General features: G+C 48.0%; 1 protein-coding gene across 1 annotated transcript in view; it reads right to left on the reverse strand.

Moving 5' to 3' along the window:
- Window positions 1-2,813: 2,813 nt before the first annotated feature.
- RFC2 (replication factor C subunit 2) overlaps window positions 2,814-9,347 on the reverse strand; it is a 21,933-nt gene continuing 15,399 nt past the window's right edge. Inside the window, exons 7-11 of the mRNA XM_061604596.1 lie at window positions 9,128-9,285; window positions 7,449-7,514; window positions 5,413-5,493; window positions 3,555-3,668; window positions 2,814-3,162 (exon numbers count right to left, since the gene is read on the reverse strand). Coding sequence (XP_061460580.1) covers window positions 3,052-3,162; window positions 3,555-3,668; window positions 5,413-5,493; window positions 7,449-7,514; window positions 9,128-9,285 — 530 coding nt within the window. The 3' untranslated portion in view covers window positions 2,814-3,051. The remainder of the gene's footprint in view (window positions 3,163-3,554; window positions 3,669-5,412; window positions 5,494-7,448; window positions 7,515-9,127; window positions 9,286-9,347) is intronic.

Consider the following 9,347-nt stretch of genomic DNA (forward strand, 5'->3'; position numbering starts at 1 on the left):
GGTCTTTTCTAGTGAATCATGTCTTCTCATGATGTGTCCAAAGTAGGATAACCTCACTTTCATCATTTACTTGTCCTTGTCCTTCCCGAGTAGCTCCGTGACTGCCTTCTGACCTGGGGCTGTCATCTTCCAGCACCATCTGGTGTTGCATTTTGGATACTCTGTTCATAGGGTTTTCGTAGTAAGAGTTATTCAGGGGTGGTTCACCATTGCCTTCCTCTGAGTTTGGATGCATCTTAGTCTGGTGTCTCAGCCTTGACCATTCCGCCTTGGGTGCCCCTGCTAAGAGTCCAGCCTCTTCCCTAGACTCCTGATGGCATTGCTGTGGTATACATTGGGACAAAAAAAAATCTACATTTCACAAACACACTGATGGGGTCTGAACTGGTGGTGACTGCACAGGGATGACATATTGGGGATGACAAAGCCCTATGAGGAGAGACTGAAAGAACTGGGCATGTTTAGCCTGAAGAAGACTGCAGGGAGATATGATAGCACACTTCAAGTATATGAAAGGTTGTCACACAGAGGAGGGCCGGGATCTCTTCTCAATCATCCCAAACTGCAGGACACGGAATAACGGACTCAAGTTACAGGAAGCCAGATTTCGGCTGAACATCAGGAAAAACTTCCTGTTAGAGCCATATGACAATGGAACCAATGACCTAGAGAGGTAGTGGGGTCTCCAACACTGGAGGCTTCAAGAGGCAGCTGGACAGCCATCTGTTGGGAATGCTTTGATTTGGATTCTTGCATTCAGCAGGGGGTTGGACTCGATGGCCTTGCAGGCCCCTTCCAACTCTACTATTCTATGTGGTTCCTGATCGTGTCCACCCAGGCTGCACCAGCATTAAAAAAGGCAATTTCCATATGAGGGATCATTAGGAAAGGGATTGAATATAAAACTGCCAATATGGTGTGACCGTACTTGGGGTACTGTGTACCATTTTGGTACCCTCACCTCAAACAAGATATTGCAGAGTTGCAAAAGGTTCAGAAAAGGGCAACTGAAACGATCGGAGGCTGGAGCGACTCCATTTTGAGGAAAGGTTGCGGCATTTGGGGCTTTTTAGTTTAGAGGAAAGGCGAGCAAGAGGGGACATAATAGGAATGTATAAAATTATCCACGGTATGGAGAAAGCGGACAGAGATAAGTTTCTCATAACACTAGAACTTGGGGAAATGCAATGGAACTGTGTGATGGAAGATTCAGGACAGACAAAAGGAAGCACTTCTCCACGGAGCGCATAGTTAAACTATGGAATTTGCTCCTACACGATGGAGTGAAGGCTTTGAAAAAGGACTAGCCTCATCATCCATGAAGCTGTCTATCAGTGGTTACTGGATGGGCTGGGTGCCTCCGAGTACCAGTTGAGGGGAATCACAAGTGGGGACAGTGCTGTTGCCCTCAGATCCTGCCTGGAGGGCTTGCCAGAAGAGGCAGCTGGTTGGTCAGGATCCCAGAAGAGGCGGGCTGCTCTTATGTTAACTCACCTCTCTGAGCCACTAAAACATGGGTGAGAGCCTATGGCCCTCTAGATGTTCTTTGGCTGTAATTTCTGCTGCTGGCTCAGGCAGAGTTTGGGCCAAACCACAGGTGGAGATCCACAGGTTCCCCAGCCTGAGTTACAGAAGAAGCAGCACGCCAGCTCAAAACCAAGGTCCAGCAATCTTAGCAAGGATCCAAGGAGGAGTTTATGTGGATTGCCTGTTACTTGGTTTACAGCCCGTGGATCCAGGGTCGGCCCTATACTGGTGGCATTCACTACCACAGGATGGTGCAACGGGCCCTGGCTTAGATTGTTTCAGAAAGCACAGGCCATGTTTGTGGCTGTGGCCATTGTCCATAATAGCTACATAGAACCTCCATGTTTCGAGGAAGTGGATGTATAGATACTGGTGGGGTATAGCAGGGCCCTCCAGCTGTTGCTGGACTACAACTCCCATCATCCCTAAGCACTGGCAGTGTTGCAGGGGCTGATGGGAGCTGAGAGTCGAAGAACAACTGGAGGAGCAAAGATTTCCCAGCTCTGGGTTATGGGGACAAAAAGAGGAGAGAGCTACTGCTTTGACACCCCTGCTTACAGTCTTCCTAGAAGCATCTGCCTAGCTCCAAAACAGGCTCCTGGACTCCTAGATTAGCCCTGAATCTGATCCAGTAGGACTCCTCTTGTTAACAGGCTGCAAGCCAGAACACCATGCTTTAAAGGCAGCCGACATTGGAAGCATTCTCTCTCGTAACAATTCCCTCTACGGTAGCCCTCTAGCAACCACAATGTTATAGTGGAGTGGTAGTGAATATGAGATTTTATAATATAGTCTATGAAAGCCAGTGCAGTAATAAGCTGGTTAGTCTTTAAGGTGCCACAAGGCTTTGTTTTTATTATGTTGTGGCATCTTTAAGTTCAGCTACAGTTGCACTAATTCTGTATCACCAGCTTCCAGATAGAGGCACTTTTATGCCCCCCAGCCTACAAATAACTGAGCATAGGTTCAATGTCAGGGAAGCTTGTCTTTTAAATAAAATATTTAGCTGGTTGCCTCACTGAGAGGTATAACATATCTGGATCCCCCCCCCCAAACAAAAACTGGACTGTGCCTCCCTATATCTGCCCCTGAGCAATATTAATTGGCAGCAGGTGTATATCTGTTCCAGAAACAATGTTACAATCTTCCTCAACCTACTAAGGACAAGCAGATGCAGATTAGTTTCAACTTTGCTGGGTGTGTGTTTTTTTAAAGGGCATTGTGTAGATCAGTGGCCAAGGTCCTGAAAAACTGTACTGGTAAGGAAAATAAAAAGACAACTGCTGTCAGCTGACTGCAGAAATCTCATTGATGGAGTGCAATGAGAGGTCTTCAGTTTTTATATCAAACTTTATTTTCATCTAAAGTGTTTTAAAAAACAAGTAACATGATCCCACAAATATTTCTGACAACTGTACGCAGATCCACCAAGCACAACTCAAAATACACACACCTGTTGTACAAACCGGTCGCAGTTAGCATACAGAATCCCTCCCTCACAAAGCCAATCGCCTCTCCATTGCCTCAGCTCGCTGTAGGAGCTGCTGTCTTCTGACACAGCCGGGCGAGCAGTCCTGCCATTTGTAAGAGCGAGTTTACCCCTTCTGCTATCTTCATATGAGTATAACCGATTTCCTAGCCATACAAAAAGACAAATGTTAAGATCCTGCTAGTTTCCTACCTTTCCCTCTGTTGAGGAAATAAAGCTGGAACTCTGGGCCAAGCTGCAAGGAAATTTGGTTAAAAGATCACTTCTACACATTCTTGAGCCGAAACCTCAAAATCAAGCGCTCTTTTGCATCTGGAAAAGGAACATTGCAGGGATTTGCATTTCTATGGGAGTGAGAAGCTTTGTTCCTTAATGGTGCTGGGAGCATAAGAGAGTGTTAGAAAGAACGGGAAGGAATAGATGGAGGTAAAAACTCATCAAAATGGTTAAGAGACAGGAAGAGCAGGATCTTTGCTGGTGTACATATATACACACACAAGCAATTTAGTAATTCCAGTGGAACACAGGAAAAACCAACCTTGATGAATTCCAGCTTCAAATACTCTGCCATCTGGAAGGTTTTACACACTCTGAAGATGTTGCCAATGATGTCTTCAGCTGAATAGCCGAGCCTCCACAAGTGGGAAAGAATCTGCGTGGGGAGGAAGGATGATCAGAGGGTTTTTAATTTTAGAATCCCCTCCCCCATTTTTCAGCTGTAGTTTGAGACATCTAGCAGTGTAATCACAGCGAATGTATATAACACGAAAGTTAATAAGCACTGAAATGAAGGCAAAACAGCGGGGGGAAATTTAAGAGACAGCACAAGATACTAGCTGAGAGATTGGCAATTTCATCTAAACGTCATCAAAAAGGGTTAAAGGAGTGGCAGGAGATCAACAGGCAAAGTGCTATTAAAAAACAGTGTTCCTGGGTTAGGGAATCTCAGCGTTGTACGGAAGCCTCCCCTGTGACTTTATCATATTCCCGTTAGAGCAGGCTGATTAATCAGCAACATGTGATGCTCACACTGAATTTCTGACACTGCTTTTCTCACATTAAAAACCTAAAGTTGAGGAATGTTAAAAAAATCAAACACCCCCTCTGTTTTCAGAGCTAGCAAAAATCTGTCGCTTTGTGGCAGGTCTGATGTTTGGGGACTTGAAAAGAGGTTACTCAACAGGAAAATGATACACAAAAGCTCCCTTCTGCTGGACACCCTAATGACCCATGAGTGCTGCTGTGTGCTGTCACACGGCCAAACAGGTAAGAGGGTAGGGCTGATGCACTGAGAACAAGTTCTGCAGCAGGCCATCCCGTCTCATTCCTGTGTGCATGTACAACAGATGCTGCAACCCACTTTATTTCACTTTCGCTTTTAGCCCCCATTCTGTTTGCTAATACAAAAGTGAGATGTATGGGAGTGCACTGCCAAAATTAGGTCTGGGTAACCTCACCTCCCCCAATGTGGCCAGGAGTAAATTTATCAAAACTTCCAGCTTTTCTTCAAGAGATTGGCCCAGCTCACAACAGAGTATCAAACACAAGAAACGGACAGAGTAAAAGCAATTGACTTTTTTTTAAAAAAAGCATTACAATACAGCCTCAAAATAACAGCAATCCAAAAATCGCATCCAAGATTACAAAGCATCTTTAAAACCTCTCATAAAACCCTATACAGGCAGTTTTACCTCCTCACGTGGCAATCTCTGGAGCATGCAGCCTGCTCTATGCATATCGCAGGTGTGGGGGACCTTTGGCCCTCCAGATTTTGCTGAACTACAGCCCCGGTCAGCATGTCCAATGGCCAGGGATGATGGGAACTGTAGTTCAGGGCCAAAGGCTCCCCACACGGAGTATATATAGGCTCCCCGTGTCATTTAGAGCCCTCATCATGCAAGGTCCTTGGCTTACACAGCACAGAGAAGGCTTCTCTCTTCAGACCCTCCCTCTCCACCACGTGGAAGCTGGAGAGGCTGGAAGATGGAGCCTAGAGCCAAGCTGACATTTTTCAGAAGAAATCTTCCTGAGAAGAACTGAGATTCTTCTTTTCCCCTCATCCCTCTAACACACGGTTGGGGAACTCCTGACCCTCCAGATGTTGCTGAACCGTAACTCCCATAATCTCTGGCCATTGTAGTCCAGCACATCAGGAGGGCCACACCCATTCTGGAAAAAGACCATTTTGCAGAGTAGAAAGCATTTCTGTGTGTGTGTGGCGACCATAACTTCCAACGAGGCTAAATCCAGGAGGCGGCAAACTGAGAGCCAGGCTGCCTCCCAGCGGAGGCAGAGGCGGAGTCTCAACCTGGCCCTTCACTCTCTGTCACGGTTGCCCAGAAAGGCTACCTCTGCAGACTGGGGAGGCAAGAGGCGAATGGTCCCCTTGAGCCCACCTTGTATGCTTCGTCGATATTGGCGCTGACACAGTGGCCGATCATCTCCTTCACCAGCAAAGGGTGGGGCTCGTCACACACCTGAGGCAAAAGGACAGAAGCATCCAGTGAGCAATCAAAGAGCAAACAAAATCTGGGCAAGGCAGGCAAGCTTTGGAACTGCACAAGTTCCCCTGGGCCTGGAAAATATAAGGACCCATCTACACCAAGGTCAGGCAGGCTTCAGGATCTACTTTGTTGTGATTTTTTAAAGCTCATTAAGGTTCACCAACTGCAGCCAAGTGCAAAATAGGGTGCGTTTCTTTTTGGAACTAAGAATCAGGGTGCCTGCAAGCACACCCTCAGTCCAGGCATTTGTTTCAGTACCAGGACTGAGCTCACACTCACACTCCTCCCACAAATACATAAAGTGCACTCCTGGTTCCCCCACTCCAACTTTCTTTCTCTTAGCATTTTATAGAAAAAAAAAACCAAACGAACCCATTATAGCTGTTAACTATTGTTAAAAAAACTGGGAGCTGGAAAGCCCTTGGTAAACTACTGTGTGGCACCTAGGGATCTACTAGGAGATCCCTATCGACCTTCTCACCTGCCCTGATCTCCACTGCAGGCCAAAGGCTGGTTTGAGGTCATCCCTCTTCCTTGTGAACTGGAGCTTTGTGTCCACTACATGGAACATGCTATCCACTGTGTTAGCGAAAGTCAGTCTTGCCTAACCTGGTGGCCCTGCAGATGTTTTGGACTACAACTCCCATCAGCCCCAGCCAGCATGGCAAAAATACCCAGAGGGCTCTAGGCTGGGGAAAGCTGAGAAAGTGACACAGAAAGTTCCCTTCTATTCAGCACTGGTTAGGCCTCATCTTGAATACTGCATCCAGTTCTGGTCTCTGCACTTCAAGAAGGATGCAGACAAAGTGGAACGGGTTCAGAGGAGGGCAACAAGGATGATCAGGGGACTGGAAACAAAGCCCTATGAGGAGAGGCTGAAAGAACTGGGCATGTTTAGCCTGGAGAAGAGAGGACTGAGGGGAGATATGATAGCACTCTTCAAGTACACGGAAGGTTGTCACATAGAGGAGGGCCGGGATCTCTTCTCGATCGTCCCAGAGTGCAGGACACGGAATAATGGGCTCAAGTTGCAGGAAGCCAGATTTCGACTGGACATCAGGAAAAGCTTCCTAACCGTTAGAGTGGTGTGACAATGTAACCAATTACCTAGAGAGGTAGTGGGCTCTCCAACACTGGAGGCGTTCAAGAGGCCGCTGGACAGCCATCTGTCGGGAATGCTTTGATTTGGATTCCTGCATTGCGCAGGGGGTTGGACTTGATGGCCTTGTAGGCCCCTTCTAACCCTACTATTCTATGAAATAGTTTCTCCCTATGCCGTGTCTAGCGGTTAATCATTTCTGTAGAAATTTCTCATTTTCTTTCACAAACAAGGGCTGTAAGGCTCAGGGGTAGAGCTCACGCTTTGCACCCAGAAGGCCCCAGCCTGGGCCCCCAGCATCTCCCTGGTGGGGCTAGGAATGCCCTGTCTGAAGCCTCAGAGGAGCTGGCACCACTGGAGCTAGACAGGCCTTTCAGCTGTCTCTGTATAAAACAGCTTCCTTTGCTCATCCATGAGAAATTAAGCTAAAATATGGATCTTCAGCTGGGTTGTGAATTAGAAGAGGGTCTTGCCTGTGGTGGCAGCACCACCATTTTCTTTCCTTGGGCTTCTTTTTCAAGAAGAGAAGAGCGGAGGGAAAAAGAGAGGTGGGAAGCAACCAATGCAAAGGAGGAGAGCTCTTTTACCTTTAACAGCAAAGAGCGCAAGGGCAGGCCTGCTGAATCAGGCCAAAGGGGGCCCATCTAGTTCAGCAACCTCACAGTGACCAACCAGGTGCCTGTGGAGGACACAAGCAGACATTTCAACAGGATAGGCTTTTCCACCCATTTAAAGCTTCTATGCAACTTCTGGGGGGGGGGGATACAGGAACCCCGCAGACTACCCTTTGCATCTGGTCAGGCTAAAGAGGAAAAGGGCTTCAGCCAACCTTGAAGACATTCTCACTGTTGACGAAGCCAAATCCAGAATGGGTGGACTGCAAGTTATTCAGTGCCTGTTAAGAAAAAGGAGCAAAATGGTTTCCAGAACAAATGAACTGAGATTCTGGAGAACGTCCAACATTATTCAGTACTCACAGAGTTGTAGTCAACTAAGTCCTACTCAGAGCAGACCCACTGAAATGAATGCACCTGAGATAGTTGTGCCCGTTAACGTTGATGGGTCTGCTCTGATTAGGATTGGCGTTGAACATCACCCTTTGTCTGGCAAGAAAAAAAGGCAACGTGCTCTCGGCTACAGAGAAGACAGAGCAGCAGGTGAATTTAAACATATTTCGTCAAATCTGGTAAACATTCTGTGAACGGATAAGGGACTCATTCTCTGAGTGTGGATGCACTTATGCAGGCAGAACAGAACCATCCATGCATGAAGGAGATAGCAGCAGGCTTGGGGAACCCACAAGGACAGCAGAGGAACAACAACAGAAAGTTAGGGGGGGGGAAGTTAAGAAGGCACAAAATGGAAACGGACTGCCTTCAAGTCGATCCCAACTTATGGCGACCCTATGAATAGGGATTTCATGGTAAGTGGTATTCAGAGAGGGTTTACCAATGCCTCCCTCTGAGGCTAGTCCTCCCCAGCTGGTTAGGGCCGGCTCAGCTTGCCACAGCTGCACGAGCCAGCCCCTTCCTTGTCCACAACTGCCAGCTGGGGGGCAACTGGGCTCCTTGGGACTCTGCAGCTTGCCCACGGCTGCACAGGTGGCAGGGCACGTAACCCCTGAGCCACTAGCTGTGGCGGTGATCTTTAGCTGGCCCTTGACACCCAGGAGACACGAGCGGGGATTTGAACTCACAGACTCTGCACTCCCAGCCAGGCTCTCCTCCCCACTGTGCTATTCCAGCCTAAGAAGGCACAACCCCCCCCCCAAAAAAACCAGCCCAATAAGGACTGCTCAGTGGCCACAATATGCTGGCTGTTATGGGAGGTAAGGAAAGAACGCCAGGAAGGAACTTGGGGAGCCAATCACGGGGCACAGCAGCTAGTGTGTCATCAGTGGGTGTGGCCTGGCAAGGCCACTGCAGTCTGGCTTCTGAGGCCTGGCAACCTGGATCAGATGTTCTCCCCTCCCTGCTTTAGAGGGATCCAAGAAGGCAGATGCAGAGCCTTCCGGTTTTAGATCAGTCACTTTCTTGTAACACAAAGCTCTGTTTGTGGTTTGGCCCCAATGTGCTACCCTGTCAACAGCAGAAAGACCACAAGCCCTCTGCAGAACAACTGCTCCCTCTGCTTACAGCCAGAGCGTGGGTTTCTTCACACTGTGGGTCCCCGGAAACTGGCAACTACAAGGCCACACACACAGTGCTCGACTATAGTACACAGCAGAGTGAAGGATGGGAGTTTCCCCCACTTTGTGGGCTGCCCTAACAGAAAAGCTGCAGCAGAAGCTACATTATTTATTTATTTCATCTATATCCCACCCTTCCTCCTGGAAGGAGCTCAGGGGAGCAAACAAAAACAGTAAAAGCACCTTAAAACGCCTTAAAGACAAAAAACTTAAATTAAGACATCTTAAAAACAACTTAAAGAGCATCTTAAAAAGCAATTCCAGCACAGATCCAGACTGAGATAAGGTCTATAGTGGATGGTTGCCGCTTCTCTACCCACCTGCCTCATGTCTCCCTGGGCCGTGAAGATAATGGCTTCCAGCCCATCGTCTGTATACTGCACGTTCTCCTTCTCAACAATTTTCATCAGCCTGGCAAGAATCTGAGCGTCTGTCAGCTTGGTGTAGCGGAGCACTGCACAGCGAGACTGGATGGGCTCTTCAGGGAGGGAGGGAGGGAGGGAGGGAGGGAGAGAGATGAGATCCTGTCTTTTAGGGAAA

Source organism: Rhineura floridana, chromosome 21 (assembly GCF_030035675.1).
Source record: "Rhineura floridana isolate rRhiFlo1 chromosome 21, rRhiFlo1.hap2, whole genome shotgun sequence".
NCBI lineage: Eukaryota > Metazoa > Chordata > Lepidosauria > Squamata > Rhineuridae > Rhineura > Rhineura floridana.